At 39.8% G+C, this 26439-nt stretch overlaps 1 protein-coding gene across 1 annotated transcript; it reads left to right on the top strand.

Moving 5' to 3' along the window:
* Window positions 1-19494: 19494 nt before the first annotated feature.
* On the top strand, window positions 19495-20920 carry LOC112468471. The gene is made up of 5 exons (XM_025037667.1): window positions 19495-19593; window positions 19744-19851; window positions 19912-20286; window positions 20366-20409; window positions 20497-20920. The coding sequence occupies exons 1-5, from the start codon at window positions 19495-19497 to the stop codon at window positions 20918-20920; spliced, it is 1050 nt and encodes a 349-aa protein (XP_024893435.1).
* The last annotated feature ends 5519 nt before the right edge of the window (window positions 20921-26439 follow it).

Raw genomic sequence — 26439 nt, 5'->3', positions numbered from 1 at the left:
GGAATTTGTTCATCGTGGGAAACTGCCGACATCACGTCCAGTTAAACCAGGAGACGTTGTACTAATTGGGTCGGACAATCGTAAACGTTTGGAGTGGCTGCTAGGTAGAGTTTTGAAGCTGTTACCCGGAAGAGATGGAATACCGCGACTAGTCCAATTGAAGCTCAACTCTGGAGAGCTGATTCGACTTATCCAGCGCTTATATTTGTTGGAGGCTGATCCTGTAATATTAGAGGGAGACGATCTTGCACCTACAGTCAAACCCGAAGAAACAGCAGAGGTGATCAGAAGCGACCGGAAGAAAGACGCAGTTGAAGTGATCACACACAAGGGCAACCGGAAGAGAGAAACAGCTGAGGTGATCAGGGACGACCGGAAGAAAGAGTCTGCTGGAATAACGCAAACTGGACGTCAAATACGGAAACCTCTTAGATTTACCTATTGAAAACGAAAATCGACAATCGTTTGTTAGGGTTCTAATATTGACTTTATATTATTTCCGTGTTTGTGTTTGTTTACGTTTAGTTATTCTTTTGCTTCCTCAAAAGAGGTGGGAGGATGTTGAGAATTGAATCTAATTCCTAGGGGATTTTTATTACTGTGTTCCTAAAACCATCAGGCCGGATGGCCGTTCTTTAATTTTACTGATCTATGATTGTACAGCGCCTGGTTCTCGCGTGAGCGCGCGCGTCTCTCTCTCTCTTTGTTTAGTCGAGTCGATCTCTCTGCCACGTTTTGTTACGAATATAATAAACGTCTTTTATCAGTAGCTACTGTCGAAATTATTTACGCTGGTTATTCGCCGCCCTTATACCGTAGAAAAAAGATACTGACGGGCAGTTGGTTGAGCGTTTCTACAGTTATAATGCTCGAAAGATTTTGTCGTTTGCCACGCGAAGCAAACGGTGTTCAAAATGTGAACATGGCCGAAAACTAGAAGATCACGATTGTAGAAAAAATTTTGTGGGATCCGCCAAGGCAATGGAAAGTAATATGGCAATTGAACTTATCAATCATAATTCTATTCTCCAAGAATAGAACGCCAAAATTTCTGTATTAATCGGTGACGATGATTGCAGCACTATTTCTGCAGTACGCAGGGAATCTGCGACTAAAATAAAAAAATGGTCCGATTTAAACCATGCAAAGAAAGGATTGACTAGTGCATTATATGCGATACATCTACCGTTAAAATTAATACAATACTTTGGTAAATGTTTTTCTTTTGCACTAATACAAAATTGAGATGACGCACAAAAAGTAAACAAGGCATTACTAAATATTGTTCCTCATGCCTATGGAAAACACGATGAATGTGAAGAGTGGTGTCGACATCGAAACACCGAAGAAAAAATAGTTTACAGAAGTTTACCAAATGGAGAACATTTATCAGATCCCGATCTACGTGTTTCATTGACGCAAATATTTTCACGATTCGCCAACAATGCTAACAAATTAGCGCCTTGTGCATCCAGTCAAGGAAATAAATCATTTAATAATATTGTCGCCAGTAAGCATCCTAAGAATCGTCACTATGCTGCATCAGAATCATTGCACTGGCGGGTAGCTATAGCCGTCTGCCAAAAGAACCTTGGATCTCAATATATTTTAAAAGTTAATGAAAAAGCTTTGCTTTCAAACGGTCACAAAACTAAAAAATTCCGTACGGCAAAAGATCTGATTCACGAGCGCAAATTGAAACAGCTCAAGACTATCGAAATAAAGCGAAGAAGGCTTTTTGCAAAACAACGTCGATGTAGTAAAGCTAGTGCTACAGAAAACCGAGAAGGTATCACGTAAATTGTATCAATCAAATTGTGGTTTTAATATTATCTCATTTTCAGAAATACTCGGTAATTCATTGTTTTCTTTTATTATTTAAAATAATTTTACTATTTTCTTTTAATGTTAGTAAATAACTCTGTTAAAAATATACATAATATTTTTATAGATGAAAAGAAATCATCCATTGATTTCAATAATTGCAATGTGATACTTTTTAACATCGAAATTACTGGACTGTCTAAATTATCAGAAATTGTTCAGGTTGTGGCAAAAAGCAAGTCTTAGCTAGGTTGAATTTAAAATTACAGTTTTTGCTACGTTTTAGATTGCTGCTTGCTCTGGTGATAATAATATCTTCAATGCATATATTGTTCCGTCAAAAGGTATATCCCATCAGGCATTTATAGTAACTGGATTGCGAGTGACAAATGGTGAAATGTTTTTGCATGAAAATCGCCTTGACACTCTCCCCCCTGACATGGCTTTTTCAAAATTTCTTGATTATTTACGTTTACAAAAAAGCAATATAATTCTGGTTGCACATAACGGATTCAGGTATACTTTAACTATTAATATTTTAACTTATTAATATAAATACAATGTAATCGTGTTTCTAACAGATTTGATGCTCCAATAATTATTCGGCATATGAAGAAATTTAGTCTTTTCGAAGAATTTGAAGAGATTGTAAAAGGATTTCCTGATACTCTTAAAATATTTCGAGAAAACCTTTCAGCTCGGAAAAAAGAAAAAAAAAGTTTAATCAAGAATCACTTGCTTATGATTTACTTGGTGCTGATTCAGTTAATGAAATGCAAATGCACAATGCTGTATCTGATGTCATAATATTGAATAAACTTCTAGTTAAGATCAACATAAAAACAGACACGATAAAAAGCCATGCGAGGAGTGTTGCTGACATACTGCGAGTACAAATGCAAGCAGCCGAAGTTGCCATCAATAAAGCCTCTTTAGAATCGTTAAACGGAATTTCGTCGAGCATGAAAATGAAAATTGCCAAAAATAGGATTAATTTAAAAAAACTGAAAGAGGCCTACATGCAAGGTGGTGACGAAGGAGTACGGTTGTTGCTTGGAGAAGATGTACGGGGCAAACCTCGAGTAACAAAAAACATAAAAATTTTGAAATCTATTACGCACCAATTTGCAATGTAACAAATATATACAATATGTATATGCTCAATAATAATATATGCAGAAAATATAAACTATAACCTGTTATGTAAAATAAATTATTTATGCGTATCTATGTTTTACCTAACTGTTAATTTTTTTTAAATTAAAATTTTAATTTATATTTTTATATTTATAAATTTATTTTTATCTTTATATTTATATTTTTATATTTATATTTTTGTTTATATTTATATATTTTATTTATATTTTTTATGCGATATATATTTTTGGATTATTTTTCTTTTTTAAAACATAATAAATAGTTGATAATAAACCGTACGTAATGAACTGAAGTGTGACATGAGCGCACAGCTTGCGGCGTTGCCAAATCATTCCTTGAAAGTCGCCATTAAAAATATTCATCTATAAATCACATTTCAAGTCAACTTTTAACATAAATATTTTGTTTTGTTTATATATTCGGTGACTCTGTATTTTTATCGGCACTATCGAAAGTATAGAGTTTAGCGAATATGTAGCGCAGTTAATATTTAATATCTTATATTATTTGATAAACAAATTATTACATTGAAATGTGGAAAATAGACTTTTCCGATAACGTCACATATAAAATATCGAATTTTCAAAGTCATAATTCTTCTTTATATGTTCGGTAATGTGGTTTAATTTTTTTTCTGGCGTAAAGATATGCATTTTAACTTTCTCGTACAAAAAAATCAGTTAATTCTTAAAACTTTGGTGTCATGAAAGGAATACCTTAAACAAACGATTCAATAATTACTTTGACTTTTCGTATCAGGTAAACGGTGCTATTTTAGCAACAGTTAGCCATCCATTCTTTAAGCTACGTTGGGTACCAAAAGAAAAAAGAAATTATGTTAAATAATTGCTTGTTAATGAAGCTGAATCTTCACTAATCCGCGTGTCAAAAACTCGAAATGATTTGACGAATGTATCCGAACCCGAAGCCATACGCAATGAAAGCTATTTTACCTTTGAAAGGGGATTATCTTCGAATAGAAGTGTTGTAAACACCTCCGTAAAAATACGATTAAACCACAATGTCTGCAGTATTTGCAAAGTGAAGATACATGTTTAGACTCGCTTAATGCATTTCCTACGATTAAAGAAGTTTTTATAAAATATAATACTGCGCTCCCGTCGCGGCGTCGTCTGCGCCAGTAGAACGCTTATTTTCTTATGGAGGTTTGATTATGCGTTCCAATCGTCGAAGCATGCACGATGATACCTTTGAAAAACAATTGCTGCTAAAATCAAACAGGGGGCTTAATAAATAAATTTATAAAATGTATGAACATACCAAAATAAAGTGCATATATTAGGAAAAACCATTTTGCATTTGAAAATTATTTAAAATACCTATTTACCAATTTACATTTAAAATGGATTTAAAAAACCCATTTTACATTTTGCATTTTAAATACATTTTTTTAAGTATTTTACATTTAACATTTTAACCCTATTTGGTCACACTTTCCGAGAATCCCGTGCCGGTCCACTGGGTAAAATACACCCCCCCAGTGAACACAACGCAACATGTAACGTACAGGTTAGTTGTAATTTCCTACTCAACAATATAAATGCAATATAACACACGTGTTACATTGCATTTATATAACACACGTGTTACATTGCATTTATATTGTTGAGTAGGAAATTATAACTGACCTGTACGTTACATGTTGCATTGTGTTCACTGGGCCCAGCGTGTTTGCACGTGTATAAAAAATTGTAGGTGACCTTAAAAAAGAAAAAAAAATATCCTGTTGTAGTTTGTCTTCCTTAAAAAGACTGTATAGGTTTGATTTGCAAAAAATTAATTTAACATATGTAAAAAAATTGTTGAAAACAAAACAATCGGAAAGTGACTTTTCACAAAAACTAATGTAACCTTTTCAATTTTTAAGATATTTTAATTTTTCAAACGGTTTTTTCATCCTCAGATGACGCACTTTTGACTAATTATTGCAGTTTATGCGGCTGTTCCAAAAAGTATATTGTATTTGAGGTTATAAAAATGCGATTTTTTGCGGAAAAAAATGCCGAGAGAGAACTAACGGGCCGAAAAATATACCACCGACGGGGATCGATACTTGAAGGTCCCAACTACCTGTAGATGGCGGCATAAGGCCCATTTTCATTAGTTTACTGGGTCGTTTTCAAAGTCAAAAAACGCTGTGTATTTTACCCAGTGTGACCGAATAAGGTTAAATGCAATTTGAAAAGCATTTTACCCAGCTGGGTACTTTTACATTGAGCAGAAAAGATATTGAAGAGATTCTCAACACGCTAGGATTGGAGAATGCGAAACCCTCGAGCATTCCCATGAACCCTGAATACCTGAAGCAAGAAAGAGGACAATTACTTGAATGTAATAATGCATATCAAAAGTTAATCGGAGAGTTTTTGTATATTGCAGTACATTCTAGACCGGACATTTCAGCAGTCGTGTGCATATTAGCACAGCACGCAGCATCACTATCAGAAGAAGATTGAATTGAGGCCAAGCGAGTTGCAAAATATCTACAAGGAACAATCGACTTGCAATTGAAGCTGGGACTAAACAAAAATATTCAATCATTGAAGTTGGTGGGATATGCGGACGCGGATTGGACACAAGATAGGCTGAATTGAAAGTCAAATAGTGGCTTTATATTTACATTAAACGGAGCTGCAATTTCATGGAGCTGTAGAAGACAGGAGTGTGTGGCACAATTTAGTACTGAAACTGAAATTATTGCTATGTCGGAAGCTTGCAAGGAAATGAGATGAATAAAACAGCTTTTGTCAGATATTAAAATCAACATTCAAAAGCCAACTGTGATGCATGAAGATAATCAAAGCTGTATCAATTTCCTCAGGAATGGAAAGTTTAGTAATAGAACTAACCACATATCGATACTAGATATCTATTTGTCAAGGATCTAGAAAGAAGAGGTGAGGCATTTTTCAAGTACTGTCCAACAGAGTACATGCTAGCGGACCTGTTTACGAAACCTTTGCAAGCAACGAAGTTCAAGCACTTGAGAAGTAGAGTTGGACTGTTGAACGTGACTCTGACAAAGCATTGAGGTTACTATTGTGGGAGTCTGCTATTGAGAGAGGCTGCCGTCGAGGGAGGCTGTTGGATCCTACGACCGTGGTGCGACGGCATCTATCGGAACAGAGAGGAACTAAGTCCTTGGGAACATGCGCATTAGCCTTTCTTCTCCAGCACACGCCCTCTTCTTCTGTTCACTCACTGTCTGCTAGTCGATCTTTTGTTCTGTATAGCAGCACATTTTCATAAATATTTAGTTACAGTTTCAATTATATTCAGATAATATACTTATTGACTTTATTATCTGTGTCAGATTTCTTTATAACAACAATAACCTGTTATAAACACAGTTTGCTTGGCAGGTTTATGTAAATAATTGTACAAAGACTTTTCTAGAACGATTGTATAATTTCAAGAACGCAGGACAGACTTTAACGTACAACGACTTAAAAGCAGAGAGCAAATCAAAGAGAAAGTGCTATCAACATAGAAACTAAAACTATATATAAAACTATATATAAGAAAGGAAAGTTACACTTCCAACGACTGTAAAAAGACATTTTTTCGTCATCTTTTAGTTTTATGTGCTGTCTGGGTAGAGTATCACCACTTCTAATGACCGTTATATCTAAAAAGTTTAATGGGTAAAACTCCACAATTAGGACCTATACGAGAAATCAATTGGGAGGAGGTAAATTTTATGTATTCTTGCCCCTTAAAAATTGTTGATAAAAGTTGGAGGTCGTTTACAAACTTATTACAAAGTTATTAACAAAGAAAGTATAATAAATAGATAGATAATGGATACTTTATTACCCCAAGGGGTCTAAAAGGGCGTTTTATAGGGACGTACCCAACCCTGTACAGTTTTACAACATCTTTTTCAACATCTTTTCCAACATACAACATTGACGTTTTGAAGGGACGTACCCAACCCTGTACATAACTCGTGCTTCCTATCCCGTCCTGGCCATAACGGCCTCATACATTCTTGTTCCCTCCCTCCCTTTCTCGCCCCTTATCCTTTTCTTCTCCCTTGCTACACCCTTTTCTTTCCCTACTCCTCTATCTCATCCTCCTTTCTCGATGGCGCTGAAGTTGGAACGGAAGTCCAAATCTCTCGCTCTTCCTATCCCGACCTGACCAAAAAGGGTGTTTTGTAGGGACGTACCCAACCCTGTATACAAATTCTTATAGCATCTTTTCCTACAAACAAACAAACAAACAAGCGAGCAAGCAAGTAAGCGACAAACAAAGGCGTTTTACAGGAACGTACTCAACCCTGTTCAAACTTTTAGCATCTTTCTTACCCCGGCCTGGCCATGCGGCCTCTTACATTTTTGTTCCTTCCCTCCCTTTCTCGCCCCTTATCTTTTCCCCTCTCCTTCTCCACACCCTTCCCTTCTCCTCCTTCTTAGCCTGCTTTTTCTCCCATTCCTCCCTCTCCTCACTCCACCTCCACTCTTGGTCTTCTATCCATATTCTCGTTACCCTGACTTTTCTTTCTTTCGCTCTCTCCTCCTTTGCCTTCTCCACAATCCTCCACCTCGTCTTCCTCTCCTCCATCGTTTCCTCCTCCGCTCTCTCTCTCGAACGTTCCCCTTTCTTTCTTTCTCTTCCTTCGCCCTTTACACCCTTTCTCTCTTCCTGCTACCTCTTTGTCTCTCTTCCCCGCTCCTGCGTCACCCCGTCACCCTTCTAGTCTCGTCTCTCTGCTCTCCAATCTCTGATTCTGCTTTCAGTCCGTTCTCCCGTTTTTCTTCACCTTTCTCCTCCTCTATTATTCTCCCCTTGCCTTCACCTACTTCTTTTCTCCTTTTCTTCCGATTCTTTCTTATCTCTCCTTCGTATCCACTGTCTTCACCTCTCTCCACTCTTCCCCCTCTGCTCTCTTCTCTTCGCCTTCCACTCGGTCCATTCCCTCCTCTATCCTTTCACCGATCTTCACTCTATATACGCTCTCCTCTCGCCTCTCTTCGCTCATCCCTTTTTACTCTCCGTATTCCTCTCTCTCCGTTTTCTCCCCCGTCCTTCTCTCTCCTTCTTCTTGCCGTGCGGCGGCCGATCTGTCCAGCTCTCGCACGCTCGGCACCTCCTCTCCTTCCTCGTTCTACTCCTTTGTCGCTTTCTCTCCTTCTCTTTCTATCACCTGTCTATGTGGCCGGCCCCCTCGATCGTTCGATCCATCGATCTGTCGAGACGATTCGCTGCTCCGTTCCGCACCTACCGCGCCACCATCGACAATTCCTCTGTTTCGTGTCAGGTCGATCGATCGCCCGATCGATACTCCATGCTGCCAACTCGATCAGCTCCCTCGTCATGTAATCTGGGCTGCTACCTCCGTTTCTTCAATCCCGCCCTTCTCCCTAACCTCACTTTTCATGTGCTTCTTCACTAACGTTTCCCGTCTCCTCCAGACCACCTTCCGCTTCACCTTCAATCTCCCGTCTTCTTTTTGCACTCCCTTATCTACTCCCTTCATCCAACAGCTTCCTCACATCTCAAATCTCTCCCTTCATCTCCTTTTACTCTCCTACCACTTATCCGCCTATTCTCCCGCCGAGGGCTTCGGGGGACTTTTCAAAATATAATGAATAATAGTATGTAATTCTATAATACCGTATATAGATAGTGGGTTCCGCCCTCCCTTGCGAGGGGGCTCCACCTCCAAAAAACTAACCAACCCAACCCAATTGTTGTGTGGATGAAAAAGTGTATATGTGATCATACATGTGTGGTCTATTATTCTAACCAAAAATGAGGTCTATTATTGTACGGTTTGGGCTTTCAACTTTTCACACAAACCAAGGTCCATTCTCATCCACCCCTACCTACAAGGTAGCTCCTTTCCCGCCTACATGTGTACTGTCTATCCACACATATCAGCAAATTACTTCCCTTAGCACTGACACAAACTACTATATTTCTTATACTTCTTTTATTAATAACTTCTTAACAAACAACGAACGACGGTAAAAGGTCAATAACCTTGAACTCCTTAAAGGTCAAGGTTAACATTAAAGTCGAAAAGTCATTTGGGGGTGGTTGTATAAAGGAGAATATTTACCGCAATTTCTTGTAACTTAAATTATTTTTATAAAAAATACTGTCTCTTTATCTTTAAAATGCCTTTTCGAAGATTTTTCTGCGACAAATATTACCAGAGATAATAATTTTTTAATTTAATGATTTCTTCATTTTTTATGAAAATTGTATTGCTTAAAACTTTTGCAAAAAGAAATATTTTGAACAAACAAAAAAATGCGTATCTCCTTATTTTATGTATATTTCATGTAAAAAAAGTTTCAATCGATTTAAAAAATATGAGGTCATTTCTCGTCCGATTTGATGTGGAATTACCTATAACAAAATACTAAAATTATGAAATATAAGTTAACATTGAATTTTTTTTTTCATAAACGATAATTTTTCCAGGTTATACAACAGAGATACAAGAATTTGGGTCCTTTAACTTTTCACGAGATCGGAGTAGCCACCTTATTCTTTATGTGCGTGTTTCTTTGGATATTTCGCAAACCTGGCTTTATCCGTGGATGGTCGGAAGTGATTACTGACATGTTAGTATTTTAATATCGTAACATATGAAATACGAATAATTATTGTAAAAAAATTAACGTGCAGAGATGTTAGAGATTCGGTGCCAGTGATACTTGTCTCCATCTTGATGTTTTTCATCCCGAAGGATCCTAGCTTCATTTACAGTTATAATCAAGATCGTAAGAAATCGAAGAAATTTTATTAAATCTCAAAATGTTGATTTTAAAAATAATTGGATTATAATTCTAATTATTACAATTAGTCCAGTCAAAATACGGAAAAAAGGGGGGTACTTAGAAAAAATTGCAACACAAGGTTTTATTACGTCATTGTGTTCAGAAAAATATACTGAACAGCATATTCAAATTTCGCCATTTTCCGCTATCCCTAAGTTTTTTATTAACAATTTATAAACAAATTCGTTTTTCTCCACAAATACAATGAATTTGAAATTTTTGTAGAGATCAAAGTTGTAGAGCAGACACATATCTACAAAAAATGTTCTTATGAATTTTTTGAAATATCTCATATTATTTTAGATATTTGCAACAAGAGTTACTAGGCTACGCGCGGAGCGGAGCGGAGAGTTCTAACAAACACACGGCAGTGTCTACCGGTCGCTGCTAGTTCTCTAGGTTCTACAAGGAACTTGAGTAGCGGTTCTTGATACTAGTATATGTGTCTATGCATACACACACAATATATATATATATTGTGACGTTACGGCTCGCCGCACCGTCGCGGCGCCCCGCCGCCGTCACAAGGCGCGGAATTTCGCGCCCAGGGATGGACCAGGGAGGCAACGACGAGATCTCCAGGGGTCGTATTTAATCGCGTTTCCGCATTCTGATTACTTTCTTTTGTTTTTTTTTTATGCAATGTAAAATGCGCGGCACCTCACCTACACTACGGCAAACCTTCGAGGGAGTATTTGGCGAAGGAAATCAAGGACGATCGATAACCAAGGAGGGGTGGCAAACGCGGAAGCAGCAGAAATCGCGGGCTGGCGAGAGCAACGCGGCAGGCGGGCGGCACGTGCGGCAGCGACGGACTAGGCCGCCGATAGCGGGGCCACAAGCGCTTGTGGCGAACACCCGGCTTCAGCAAATGATCTCCACAAAACACCGACCCACGGGGTGGCTGGCCACCGCCCCAGGGTCACACCGGAGGCACACCGGCACGAGCGAAGTTTTGTCCGCCGCTAAGGACAAAAATTTGAGGAGTCGCACGCCGCCGAGGGACCGTTGCCCGAAGGATCTCGTATCGACAGCACTGCGCCGGGACACCGCGGGCTTGCAAGCTCGCGCCCGATTGGCTCGCGCGCCCCTCAGGAAGGGGTACCGTATCGATTCCGCAATCGAGCGGGTTTAGCGTTTCACTCTCTGGTCGTCCGTCGGCGAGATACGTTTTGTAAGATACGCGATAGCCACCCCGAGTTGGGTATTTCGATAATTATCTGGCGGATCAAGGATCGTCGGTGGAAGGTGACGGCGAGGAGCCCCGGAGGAGGCATATCACCGGTGAGGTTGCCCGTAAATCGCGATATGTAAAGCCACGACACCGCCCTCCGGTGCACGCTCTCGCTCGGGATAACGCATGTCAAGATCGAGTGTAATTTTGCGGTCGATAACGAGAGCGAAGGGCCTCGGGACGGTATCGTGGCCGCGGAACCGTAGTACCAGCGTTATGGCGAATCCCTGGAGATCGCGATAGGCGTTAATGAGTTCGATATCGCGAGTATATTGCGTTGTCCTCGCGACCTTGGTGTACGGCCGCATACGGGCCGGTATTTCGTCAATTGCGTTACCGTTTCTTCGCGTCGGGAAATTCTTGTGTTCGAGCGTCGGTGTTAGCGTATCGATTCGTGTTCGGATCTCGTTATTACGGGTTGACAATTGTGCTCTCGCGTTGAGAAACGTTGCGTCCGGTATTACTTACGTACGTCCTATGGCGTCCCTGCTCGCGACAACTTCGAATTTTACGTTGGGATATCGATGGCATTGTTAATCGCGGTCGAATGTCGTTCCCGCCGATTGATTAATTATGTTAGACTTGTACTCTTGTTAAGAAATTACCGGCGTTCACACGTTTCGTGCGTTTAGATGTTACTTGCGTAGTTCTTCATGGCGTTCCGTGATTATTAGCGATATCGCGACTCTAGTATTGATTTATTGAATTTATCTTGTGTTCGATCGAAGCCGGATGGATAAATGTTGTTATTTTCTCGACAACCCGTACTCAATAAATGTTATTTTCTTTGTTATCTGACTGAGTATGAAATTAACGTGTCACCCCGCCGAATATCGCGCTGCCCTTCATTAACCCCGCCCGTGATTAGGTCAAGCTAGCCGATTCCACGCACCTCCACACTTCGTTCTGCGTCTCGTTTAGGTTTTCGCGATTTCGTGGACGCGAATGTACGCGTTTGGCGCCCAACATTCGGAATATTTCGTGGAGTATCGGAGGTGCGAGGAAATCACTGGAGAGGCCCACCATCCCGTTCTCCTAAATCCTTTTGATCCGGCCCACGTCCCGGAGCGGTCCGGGAGAGCAAAAAGTCGTGACAATATATACATATATGGGACAATCCACGTCATTTTTACCTCCGCTCTATCCAAAATTGGTATGGACAAATTTTAATGACTAAAGGCGGAAAATGTTCGTCTTGAAAAGAGCTTTTAAAAGGCGTGTGGCATATATGCGCAATTCAACATGGCGTCATGTTGAATCTGAAATTTTGAATTTATCCCTTTAAGCAGCCATAACTATGACGCCATGTTGAATTGCGCATATATGCCACACGCCTTTTGAAAGCTTTTTTCAAGACGAACATTTTCCGCCCTTAGTCATTAAAATCCGTCCATACCAATTTTGGACAGAGGGGGTAAAAGTGACGTGGATTGTCCCATATATGTATACACTACCCTCCATAAGTTTGAAAACACTCTATAAAATGCAATATACAGAAAATAGTACATAATAGTACATATGTTATCCAACAGGCTTTTAAAATAAAGAATTTTCATTAATTTTTACATTCTTCAAAGTAACCACACCTTTTGCTTTAATGACTGCCTTGCATATTCTCGGCATACGGTGGATCAACTTTTGGAGTTCAGTCGGGATACGTTTCCATTCTTGCTGGAGAACTTCCCAAAGGTGCACCTGTGACTTGTGATTCGCTGTTCAACAAATTCAACTTCGAGCACTTCGGTGTCGCGAAATAATCATCCGACATATTTTCGGCATGTACAAGTGTTGCAAGTGTCCCAGGTGGAAATATATATGATTATTTGAACGTCTTACGATATATTCATACCAAAAATCTGCACAGATCGCTGCCGTGCGACTATTTATCTGTAAATAGTCGCACGTACGGCATCTGTCATAGAGTGTTTCCAAACTTATGGAGGGTAATGTATATATATATATATATGTGTGTGTATACATAGACACATATACTAGTATCGAGAACCAACTCAAGTTCCTTGTAGAACCTAGAGAATTAGCAGCGACCGGTAGAGACTGCCGTGTGCTTGTTAGAACTCTCCGCTCCGCTCCGCGCGTAGCCTAGTAGCTCTTGTTGCAAATATCTCAAATAATATGAGATATTTCAAAAAATTTATAAAAACATTTTTTGTAGATATTTGTTTGTTCTACAACTATGATCTCTACAAAAATTTCAAAATTCATCGTATTTGTGGAGAAAAACGAGTTTGTTTATAAATTGTTAATAAAAAACATACTTAGGGATAGCGGAAAATGGCGGAATTTGAATATGTTGTTCAGTATATTTTTCTGAACACAATGACGTAATAAAACTTTGTGTTGCAATTTTTTCTAGGTCTAATCGTATTTTGACTGGACTAAATATTGTATAATTATTTTTTTTTTAATGGAATAGCTGAAATAAACTCTCAAGGAGTAAAATTTGAGCAATAAAAATAAAAAAGTAAAAATTTGAGTAGTACAAGTAAAAACTTTATTAAAAGTTTATTACTTTTATTTATTTATCTCAAAATATAGAATTTGCATGGATTTCTTTTAAATAAACTTGCATTTATGATTATGCTCACATAATTGCAAACTTCGCAGCCGCCAAAAGACCAAAAAAATCCTCAGAAGGTTTGATTACGTGGAAGATAATCGAGACCAAGATGCCATGGAGTCTGATGTTTCTATTGGGTGGCGGTTTCGCGATCTCGAAAGGAAGTGTTGCATCTTGTATGGCAAAACGAGTCGGTGAAGCTCTAGTACCACTTCGTTATTTACCACCCATTGTAATACTTATTATAGTGTGCCTCTTCGAAGGCTTTATAACAGAATTTACGTCAAATGTGGGCGTGGCAAATATCACTCTACCAGTAATAGCGCAGATGGTAAATTATATTCGCACGTTTAATAAAAAGGCAAAACTCCACAATTATGGCCTATACGAGAAATAGTATTAGGGAGCCACTTCCAATTTGCATAATTTTCTAATATGTTATCAAGGACATGATTCTGAGTAACTTTTCCTTATAACTTAATTGGTGGTCATTGCTTATTTAAAAATTACACAGGCCCACAAAAAAAAAGTATATTGCTCTGGGGTTGAGAGCATATTACTCCTATGTATTTTGACCCGCTTTAAATGAAGGTGACTGACACAAATGTGTTTGTGCGTTTACTAATAAAATTCTGGTTGGTCTTGACCTAAGACAAATCATATTTTTTTTTTAAGCCTTTACCACTAAAAACGTGGTTTTTTACGGTTTTTTGAGGTTATTTCTGAAATCCACTGATCGACCCCTATTTTTTATTGCAGATTCGTGTTCAACGGGTCAAAATACATAGGAGTAATGTAGTCTCAAAACCCCAGAGCAATATACTTTTTTTTGTGGGCCTGTGTTATGAACAAAAAAGTTTGAAAAATATACAAATTTGTGTCAATGCTAAGGAAAGTAATTTGTTGATATGTGTGTATAGACAATACATATATAAGCGGGGGATGGACTTTGTTTTGCCTGGAAAGTTAAAAACCTGAACCGTACAATGATAGACCTCGTTTCGCCCTATAAGCAGAGGTGGGGTAGGGTGGGGTGGACCTCGCTTTGCGTGGAAAGTATAATGCTGTCCAGAAAATCATTCATGCGGCGCGAGGTCCACCTCACCCCACCCCACCTCGGCTTATAAGGCGAACCAAAGTCTATCATTGTATGGTTCAATTTTCAACTTTCCACGCTAACTGAGATTCATCCCCACCCACCCCTGCTTGTGCGAAAGGGGCAGCAGCTCTTATATGTGTACTGTTCATACATATCAGCAAACTACTTCTCTTAGTATTGACACAAATTCGTATATTTAAAAAATTTTTTTTGTTTATAACTGTTACGATAGTTAGTCCGTAAACTCATTTTCTTGGAAACCTCATAAAATTTGAATAGTATATTAATGTAAACACAATTTACCTGTGCAATTAGAAAAAAATTTACCGTACCAAATTTGAGATAATTAAAATCAAAGTTAGTACATTTTACATGTATTACAGATACGAAAACGCCTTCCGATACCACGTTTCTAATTGTAGCGATCAAACTACTCTTGTAACTTTTATGAAAAACAAGAAGACAATAGAAAAGATTTGTAAAAATATACTTAAAAAATACAAGACCTTTGACCGTCTAGTTTCAAAGTAATTGATATATATTTAAAGTACACAATTTATGATACTAGCGGTGGACGCATATGACAGCTAACCTTTGAAGTTAGCTTTGAAGTAAACCTAATCTAAAAGCACAATTTAGTGTCTATATACATGTACATATAAGATTCTTACACACACATGCGTAACGCGGACAATCCCAGCCAAATAGTATATGTCATTTGTCTATTATTAACTTTTTGACAGTATTGTCACGGACTAACTACCTTAAATAAGCAATAAACGCCGATTAAGTTATAAGGAAAAGTTACTCAAAGTCATGTCCTTGATAACACCCAGATAGCAACGTGTCTGCATTATTGCTGGCATGTTGCCGACAACATAGTATGTGTTGCTATCAGAATTGTGGCAACTGAGTCCGCATTTGTCGACAAGTTGATGTCTTCACAATATAACAATTTTGTATAGCAACTTGCCAGCAACTTTTTGGCAACTTATGCTGCAGTATAAAATCATCTCATTTAAAATTCGAGCTGTTACTGTCATGTTGCTGTAATAATTCATAGGATCACACAATGCTGTCATATTGTTAGCAACGCGAAATAAATTTGATGCTGCTCTCTTGCCGACAAATTGCTGGCAATACATATATCCAATTGCCTGCGTGTTGCTTCAAATATTAAATTACTCGAAATCAATTGAAGTAAATGTACAGCAAGTTGCCAGCATTATAAGCAATCACAGGTTTGCGCGATTTTGCTCAGACACACTTTGCTATTTGGGGCATATTTCAAAATTATGAGAATTGAGAGTGGCTCCCTAATACTAAATATTTACCGTGAGATCATACATGTGTGATCCACCCACACAACAATTAGGTTGGGTTAGGTTACTTTTTTTTAAGGTGGAGCCTCCCGCAGAGGCAGGCGGAACCCACTGTCTACATACGGTATTATAGAATTACATACTATTATGTCCAATCCCAGGATTAGGATAAGAAAACTGGGAAGCGAAGGAAAGGCTAACCAGAGGGGTAGGGGTAAGGAAGGACGCAACCAGACTTACAATGTCGCTCGCAGGTAAACGCTCTGAAGCGCGTGGCGCGAGCCAAACGCACTTTTAATGGCTCAGAAAGGGTCAACGTCTGTAGAGACGCTAAGACGCCTTCCGTGAGCGGTGCGATCGTCGGTCCTCTTTTGAGTCAGGGAATTTAATCTCTTTAACTCAAGATCGGACCTCGTGCGATTTCGAGAGAGAGGTATAAGGTGTGAGGTCTTAATCTAGCAAATAAATGGTTCTTGCGTTTTGTTTAAATAAGATACATTTATTACATAAGAAAAAAATTAATTATCTTGAAAAATACGCCGTATATACTCGCGTGTACAGTGCATACGCGTGAGCGCTGAGACTTTCCTAAATCCCTAGTCAGTGATTCTAGAGACCATCGAGTTCAGCAATTACGAGCACTGCGTTGCTCGCCCTCTCTCTCAAGTCCGTGATTCGACACGTGTAACACGCATAGTTTTTGCTCAACAATAAATTTGCCAGTTTTCCAATAATTACGTAAATTCACATTTGCTCAATTCCCAACAGGTTATGGGCCCAGCACGCCTCACGCCTGGAAAGTGTAGAAAGCATTTTTGAGTGTTTCGCGAATATCTGAGGGTGTGAGTTTTGTCGCGACTGGAAGGATACCGTCACTGCTGTGAGGTCGTGTGTGCACGTGATCGAGCGTGAGGGACAGCCTGGCGTGCACGTGTACAGCGGTATCGTTCAACCGTCCGATCGTGTGAGTTCGGCCGCGTACGTATAACGGGTGGCACACGCGTATGAAGACAGTGGAGAGCGCAGTTGTTGTCTAAGCTTAGACCAATGATGGGTGAGCCGACGCAAGTTTCGTTTGTACACAAGTTGAACAACAGCAACTACAAGCTATGGAAGTTCCAAGTAGACGCTGCTCTGCGTGGAAAGGGGCTGACAAAATATGTGACGGAGGTCGTGCCGGCCGGTGCGACAGCGGCACAGCAAGACGCTTTTGACATCAACGATGGCAAAGCAATGCCTTTACTAATCTCGCCCCTCGAAAGTAATAAAGCGCAAAACGTATTCTGACGTGTTCAACGGCGAAGCAAATCTACGATAAACTCGGCGCAATCTATGCTAAGAGAAGTGAAGTGAGTGTTATGACCCTCCACGAGGAATATTTTGCGTTAAAAATGACCGAGGGCGAGTCAGTTACGACCTACGTATCCAAAGTCATGAAGCTCGCTTCGGAGATTGAAGATCAGGGAGAGAAACTATCAGACAACATAAAAATGTCAAGAATCATCAGTAGCCTGCTGCCGCGTTTCCAAAACTTCAAGACGGTGTGATACAACATCAGGGAAAGGCGCGATCTGGACAACCTGCTGTCACGTCTACGACAAGAAGAAGATCAGTTAAATAAAACCAGTGGCGCAGATGACGCGGCGTTTGCCGCACAGAGATCTGGTCAAAAGCCAAGGTCGTTTTCTAAGGACAACCGAGTTTCAATCGCCGAGCAAAAAAGATCTACAGAGTGCCATAACTGTGGCGAAATAGGACACTGGCATCGTGAATGTCCACAAAAACGAAAGAAGGTAAACACGGACAAAAAACAGCCGGTTGCTTTCGTAGTGATGCCGAGTGAAATTCGGGATGTCGCGCTGAAGGACGTGTGGATTGTTGATTCTGGTGCGTCGCAACACATGACAAGCCGAAAAGAATGGTTTAGCGAACTAAATGAAAACTCTTCAGGGAAGTACGTTAGAGTTGCAAGTAATGAGAAGCTCCCAATTCGTGGATATGGTACGATAATGGCGTCGATGTGGAATAGTGCAAGTTGGGAAGCGTGTGTATTAGAAAATGTGCAGTATGTGCCTGGTCTCGGGCCAAATTTCTTCTCCACTGGAACAGCAACGTCACGAGGTTTCGTGATGGTTGAAAGCGAGCGCGGTTGTAAGTTGCGACATCCGGAAAAATCGCAGTGATCGGTGTCAAGGACAGTCTGAACCAGTATCGACTGGGGTTTTGTTTAAAAAAAGAAATAGTGGCGAACAATGCGACAGTAGCGTCACTTCGCAGATGGCACCAAAGACTCGGGCACTTAAACGTGAGCGTAGTTAAAGACATGGTAAAGAAAAAGTTGTGGACGGTGTCTTTCTCAGACGAAGAAAAGTTCTTTTGTGGAGATTGCGCTGTAGGAAAGATGCATCGAGTTTCTCATCCGTCAGTGAAAGAGCGCGAATGTCAGCCGGGCGAAAGACTTCACGCAGATGTCTGTGGTCCCATAAATGTGATGTCAATGGGAGGATACAGATACCTCTTAGTATTTAAAGATGAAGACACAGGTTTTCGCTATGTGCACTTCCTCGCGCATAAATCTGACGTTAGTAGCAGGATCGATGATCAGCTGAAGGCAGTGAAAGTCGTGACTGGACACCGGGTAAAATCCCTCCAAACGGATAACGGGCTGGAGTTCGTCAACGGGAAAGTCGCCGAGCTATTACGGAAAAGAGGTGTGTTGCATGAGAGAACGTCCCCGTATACACCAGAGCAGAATGGCCGTGTGGAGCGAGAGAATCGGACGATTCAAGAGTCAGCGAGGACGATGCTGCTAGCGAGTGGCCTTCAAACAAGTCTATGGTCTGAAGCAATCCAAACTGCCGTATATATCTTGAATAGAAGCCTAAATTCTTGCAACATGAACAAGACACCTTTTGAGCAATGGTTTGGTACGAAACCAGACCTGAGCCACTTGAAGATTTTTGGCACAGAAGCGTACGTACACGAACCAAAGGAGCTCGGAAGAAAGAAGTGGGACGCAAGACCCAGAAAGGCATACCTCGTAGGCTACGAGTCAACGTCAAAAAACTATAGACTGTACGATTCGATAAAAAAAAGACTGATCGTCAGCTGTAATGTCAAGTTTGATGAGGATCATACAGCCGAAAGGTTATTGGACGAGGAGCAGACACTAACTGTTGATCTCGACGATGAAGAGGATAACGAGAGGGTGGAACGGCAGAATGAGAAAGCAGTTGGAGTGGATGATGCGACGAATGGAGACAAAGCCGATGGAGCCGTAGGAACAGCTGATGAACTTGCTGACGCCGTCAAAGACCGAACCGGGGAGGAACGCTATAATCTGCGATCCTACATCTATTAGCCAGATTGGTACGAGGGCGCAAGGGCATTGCGCAATAATTGAGGAAGTAAATAGCTATGAAGAGGCTATGAACTCAAAAGATGCGGCCAAGTAGAAGCAGGCGATGAGTGAGGAGTTCGAAGCTCTTGAAAGGAACGAAACCTGGGAGCTCGTGTCACGACCACCTGGGCGAAACATTATTACGTGCAAATGGGCATACAAGGTAAAAAATGTGGCCGGTTCAACCGAACCAAAGCGAAAGCACGTTTAGTCGCCAGAGGTTTCAGTCAGCGCGAAGGAGTAGACTACGGCGAGGTATTTTCCTCTGTAGTCAGGTATGACTCAGTGAGAATCATGATGTGTATCGCAACAGAAGAGGATCTGGAAATTGTCCAGTTTGACGTCAAGGCAGCGTTCTCAACTGAACGAAGAGGTTTTTATGGAGGTTCCAAAAGGACTCAACGTTAACAGCACAAAGCTAGTATGCCGCCTGAAGAAAGCTCTGTATGGCTTAAAGCAAGCTTCGAGAACGTGGAACTAGACGTTCACTGACTGTCTCAAGAAGTTCAATCTAGTGCCGAGTCAAGCAGACCCATGCGTGTTTTATGGAACAGTTGATGGACATGAACTGTACGTGTTGCTCTACGTGGATGACGGCTTAGTGCTGTCAAGAAGCACCGAATTGATTCATCAGTTGCTGAGCCACATGAAGAGAAACTTCGAGTTGACAATCGGAAATTGTCAATACTACGTGGGTATGGAGATAAGAAGCGATCGTGCCAAGAAGGGGATGTGCATCGGACAGCAAGCATACATCAAGAAACTGATATCAAAGTACCACCTGGTAGACGCAGTTACAGCAAGTACTTTAGCTGATGCATACGTGAAGCTCACGAAGGGACAAGATGAGAGTAAGGTGAATTTCCCATACCGTGAGGCCGTGGGATCACTCCTGTATGCAGCATTAGTGTCCAGACCTGATATTGCTTTTTCAGTGGGAGTTGCCAGCCGTTTCCTTGAGAATCCAGGGACCGAGCAGGTGACAGCAGTTAAACGGATCTTGAGATACCTGAAAGCGACATCAGACTTTTGGAATCGTATACGAGACATTGGCACCGCTGACCAGGTACACAGACGCAGACTTTGCTGGTGCAGAAGCCCATCAGTCGACAACTGGTTTTGTCTTTACCCTGGGAGGTGGACCAGTAACTTGGCGCAATCAGAGAAAGAAGAAGGTAGTCACGCTGTCGATTTGTCAACTGCTCAAGGATGTCAACAAAGAGTTGGTGGGTCCGACCCCCTTACGCATCGATAACCAAAGCACCTTAAGACTGATAAGAAATTCTGAAGTGCACGCCAGAACAAAGCATTTCGACGTGCAGTTACACTTTGTTCGAGAGACAAATAAATCAGGGACTATTGCAGTAGAATACGTGCCTAGCGACAAGCAGCTGGCAGACGTCTTCACCAAGCCGCTGACGAGAGACAATTTTGTCAAGAACATCAAAGGCCTGAACATAGTGAATATATACGACGAGTGGGAGTGTTGAAAAATTACGAGCACTGCGTTGCTCGTTCTCTCTCTCTCAAGTCCGTGATCCGACACGTGTAACACGCATAATTTTTCGCTCAACAATAAATTTGCCAGTTTTCCAATAATTACGTGAATTCACATTTGCCCAATTCCCAACAAATTAAAACAGCTATTGTAATTAAAATAGATGATATATAAAAAAAAAAACAAAAAACGGAGCATTCCAAACAGAAAGTCATTATAGATATAAATGCGCGCATGAAATGGTGTGTGTGAGGTGTATGCGTGTAGAGAAGCCGCGGGTGTGACATAAATCCGGAGGTGGTCGGGCAAGATTTCTAAGGAAAAACCTATTTGGAAATGGACATCCTGTCCGCTATTATTACAATCGAGATTGGCATTGAATTAGATAATTGTTTAACTAAGTGTGGTGTATATGTGTATGTATCATATTAAATTAAAACATATAAAATTTAAAATAAATAACATTTATACTAACGGATGAGTTATAAGCTAATCTAACGTAATTACCTCGGGATCGATTATCTCCTCTAAGGTAACGGTGGAACGGTGGAATATACTGTAGAAAAGGCTGACAGGAATTAGGTAGGGATATTCGTGGTTAAGAATAAAGACGGAATAGAGTGGTGAAAATTCTCCCTAAGGATGAGCGAGCGGAGTTCGTCTATGACGAATTCCCCAGGACCAGTGGTAGGAGTCCCTTTAGGAATTTGATCCGTATAGCGGGGAAAATAAGCGGGTATATTCAAAAGAAAGTGTGGGTGTTGAGGACTTTTCTCGAGAATCTGCGCGCTCGAGGTAGTGGACAACGTTGGAGATGGGTCTCTGAAAAGTTCCTCGAAAGGAACAGGGGTATACGATCTCTCGTATATGGGACTTAGGTGGGAGGAAGGTGCAGAGGAGGGGGAGTCGGGTAATTCTCCGGGGCAAATCGAAGAATAGAAAAATTCAAACAAGGGCGAGGAATCGGGGGTGTCGAGAACCACGCGATAGGAAAGGGGGCGAGAAGGCGAGTTAGGGTGATTGAGGAGGCGGCGACGGCGGCTCCTCCGGCTGAGCGGGTGGAGCCGCCGTCGCGCGGCATTCTCCCGTTTTTGACGAAGGAACTCTGACACTAGTTTTTTTTAAATTTCTTCGCGCTTGCTGATTCCGACGATTCCTTTTTCGTTTGAGGATCGTGCGGAGATTCCGCCTTCAAAGGGATGGAACTTCCGGGTCCACTAAAATAATTTTACTTATGCAGTGGTCGATCTTCTTCAGACCCGCTCGGAAGTATACAAAATAAAATAAAAAAAGGAAATTGTTACGAGCTTAAGGTGACAGCGAACCGGCCGAGTCTGCGACAGCGACAAAAACGCCGGGAGTCAAAGGCCGACAAGTCAGCCAGACCCGCAACAACGCCAACGACCGCCGCGAATCCGATGCCTACGCCGATCGACCCAAACCCGCGATGCTAATAAAATCGTTATACTTAATAAACTCCCGAGGATCCGATAGTTGATAGACCACTTTTAAAATAAAAGGATAGAAAGGGGAACAATAACCCGAAAAGGAGAAAAGAATTACGGGACTTACTACTTGATGACTTGTTGCGTTCAATCTAGCTGGATTCTTTTGGGTCCTGTGAATAGGCTCTCGTCGATACTCAATGAGTTTAGGTTCGCGCACAGATTTTAACTTAAAACTCAAGATCGAATTTGAATGTGATACTGTTCTAAGAGATGAACCGAGGTGAAGAGGTGAACTGTCTGAAGGAAAGCTGAAATAAAAGAGGGACCCCCGTGATGTCGCGATTTATATAGGAAAGTTCAAAGGATGGAAGGGGTGGATTTCGTGTAGGATGTGTCTGGTTTTCGTTTCGAGGATTTTTTATTGGCGAAATGTTTCTCACCCAAAAGGTGGATTTTTTAGTTTTTGCCTATTCTGGGGAGCTAGATACGGTTATCGATTTTTACGGCTGTTTATTGGTGAGTCGTCTCGTAAGGCCCCCACTGTCTTATTAGGGGTGCAACTCATCGACTCTTCCAGTGACTCATTTTGTTTTTCGATTATTGCCGATTTCTGTTTTATTAGGCTCTGGGTCTCTTATTTATCTCGCGACCCTGTTTTTGTGTTAACAGACGATGCATACCTCTCAATCTTAATAGTAGGTTCAATGAAAACAGAAACTTCCGCCACGTGTATTTACGGGCACGTCTTAGACCTTGTTTCTGTTTGTCGGAAACATCGTACGAGCAATTTTAGAAAGCTCGCTCGATGCAATAAAGATCTTCATCAAACTCCGTCTAGGATTAAGGCCCCTTTGACGCGTCGTGTCGCCGGGTTTATAGTTATGGACCAGGCAAAGTTGATAAAAATCCGATCACGTATGTCCCGTCTATCAGTAATTCATCTGGAAGGTCGCTTTTAGTCGCCTAAGCAAATAGGTAGTTTGGTTTAAAAAAAAAGGAATGTGAAGAGATCGAAGCTCACTCGCCGATCGATAACTGTCCGTGCTCAGTTTACTTATCCTAATCTTAAGGGCTATCTTAGGCGCATAGGAATTTCCGCGAAAAAGGGAAATCGGGGAGTTCGCAGGACGTAACAATATACTATTATTCATTATATTGTCTTTGTTAATAACTTTGTAATAAGTAACGATCCTCAACTTTTATCAACAGTTTTGGATTTAGAGAGCAAGAATACATAAAATTTTCCTCCTCCCAATTGATTTCTCGTATAGGCCCAAATTGTGGAATTTTACCAATAAATAAATATAAAGCTTTTTATATAACATAGTATGTGTATAAATAACTTGAAAATGATAATTTTTGGGAAAAATATTTTAAATAAAAATTATTTAATTTTGACAAGAAAGTAAAATAAATATTTGAAACTTCTTATTCATTATCCAAAGGATCCCATACGATTTATATAAAAAAAACCGTTTTTAGTCAATTTTTTGAATTTTGAATATGTTGTAGTACTTGTGTCCCTGATGAAAAGTTTCAAATTTCATCGACTTACTATGATTAGCTTTTGAGTTACAGCCATTTGAAAGTCGCGTTCACAAGACTTTGTCAGTATTTCACGATTATTTTGCGTTCACGTAGATGAGAGTCTCGATACTCGTGAGACCGTTAGCGTGTCGTGCGTGACTCGTTCTCGATTACTTCCGCGTTAGTTGTAAGCGAATGTTCTTGCGTTTCGTCGTGAATGAGATAGTTCACGGTTATGTCGCGTTTAATTGTAAGTAAATTGCGTTAGTTGTAAGGGAATGCTCGTGCGTTTCGTCGTAAGTAAATGTCTCGGTGATTTCGCGTTTAATTGTCAGGGTGGGATTCGTTGCGATTCAAGTCGGGAATCATCGATGTATGGAATAGAACGGGATTGCTGTGTAACTCGGCGGGAATGTGTATTGCGCTCGTGGAGTGACACGTTGCGCATATTCAGATTCGTCTAGTTCGCCGTTGAATCTTTCTATCTCATTCCACATGCTTTCCACGTTGCCTAAATATATTTATATTTTTATTATCAATCTGGTGTGTTAATTGCGCTGCGCTCCCTCTCCCCTTCCAACCACGATTAACCGATAGACTCACGCCTGAGATAATTTCGTTTAGAGTATCGTGGTGCGAGAAATCGCACCTAGCGCCCATATTCGGAGAAATTATTTGGTCGAGCTACCATCTGGGTTTCTACGTAGAGTCCTATCGCGCGTTTAAAGAGATTTGGAAGTAAGTAGGAAAAAAAAGTGGTGGCGCGCTCCTTCACGGCCGCGCGGCCGGCGAGACCGTGAGGACATAGTCGTTGTCGTCACAAATTATTTTTAACCTTATAAATATACTTTTACATGATCAGACATGATAATATACAAGCATCCCAGATAACATGCATGTTGCATAAGACGTCGTAAAAATATCTTTAAGATAACTAAGATATCTTAAGATATCTTTACGATATCTTTCCGACGTCTTATGCAACATACAAGTTATCTGGGATATAAGACCATATATGTCTATGTATACTTAAAAAGGTTATACTTAAAAAGGTTTCATGGAATATATAAAATCATATATTTTTATATATGTATAATTATATAATATTGTTTAAGATTATAATTTTCCATTTCTTATATGATCATATATAATTATGTATCTACTAATATAAACAAATAAGAGGTATTTTTTCCGGGTATATAAATATAATCATATATGCGCATATATGGCCATATAATATTGTTTAAGATTATATTTTTCATTTCTTATATGATCATATATGTATATATAATCATATAACTACTAATATAAACTAATATCAACTTATATCAACAAATAAGAGGTTTTTTCCCCGGACACATAACATGCTAGAAAAATTTTGCTGAAAAATTCGTTATCGCTGATTTTCGAAAAATTTTCTGAAATTATTCCACGTTTTAAAACACTTCTCAGCGAAATTTCAGCATAACTTTAACATAATTTCAGCATAATTTTAATAAAATTTAGTTAAATTTGTAAACAAAATTGCATGTTTTTTACGAATATTTTCATCGAAATTTATTTAAATTCGAAGAAAATATTCGTAAAAAACATGCAATTTTGTTTCCAAATTCAATTAAATTTTATAGAAATTATACAAGAATTTCATATGTTATTACCCATACAGTACAAAATATTCTTAAAATATTTTTAAAATATTTTTTAGAAAGATTAAAATAATTTACAAAAATATTTTTAGAATGTTTGTATGTCCGCCAAATTATGTCAGAAAAATATTTTTAAAAAATTGAAAATAAATATATTCAATAATATTTGTAAAAACTTTTAGAAATATTGCTTTAAAAAATAAAATACGTTTAACCCAACTAGCAATAATTGTTCCAAGTTTCAAAGATTTTTCTAATATTTAAAAAATATACATCTTTACATCTTACTTTGGAAAATATTATTTTGTATATCTATATTCTATATTATCGCAGCAGTGTTGAGTGAGCTTTGCGTTGTATCGCTGGCAAAAATATGTCTCGCGGATGTGATAATTTTGATTCGCCGGAGGCCTGCTTATATTAGCCCCCAACTGAAATTTACTTACGAGTTAGTCTTACCATCATGCGCCGCCTGGCGGCGTTATTGCAAACTGGCACGGAAAGATGCGCTTTTATGTAACTTTCTTAATTAAAAATATATTTTATAATCCAATCGTGAATGAAACAGGGGTAATTAAAAACCGTTCGCTGTTTTTGGTGCAAAAGATTTATTCAATCAATAATTATAGGGTAGACCGGGGCACGTTGTCACACATTTTGTTCAATATTTTTTGTATTTTTTACATTCAATATTTAAGAGTACTTTGATATGCCAAAATTTCGAGTGAACCCTCAGCTTCAATTGGACAGTATCGAATTTTGTGTGATTGTTACTCTATAGTTGTTACATAACAATAAATAACGACAGGTCGCTTGTGACAACGTGCCCCGTGACCGGGACACGTTGTCACATCAAATGTAATTGCATGCAAAATGTAATCCAAACTGTA

Source organism: Temnothorax curvispinosus, unplaced genomic scaffold (assembly GCF_003070985.1).
Source record: "Temnothorax curvispinosus isolate PA1 unplaced genomic scaffold, ASM307098v1 QBEX01018516.1, whole genome shotgun sequence".
NCBI lineage: Eukaryota > Metazoa > Arthropoda > Insecta > Hymenoptera > Formicidae > Temnothorax > Temnothorax curvispinosus.
This window is presented reverse-complemented; position numbering and strand designations above follow the sequence as displayed.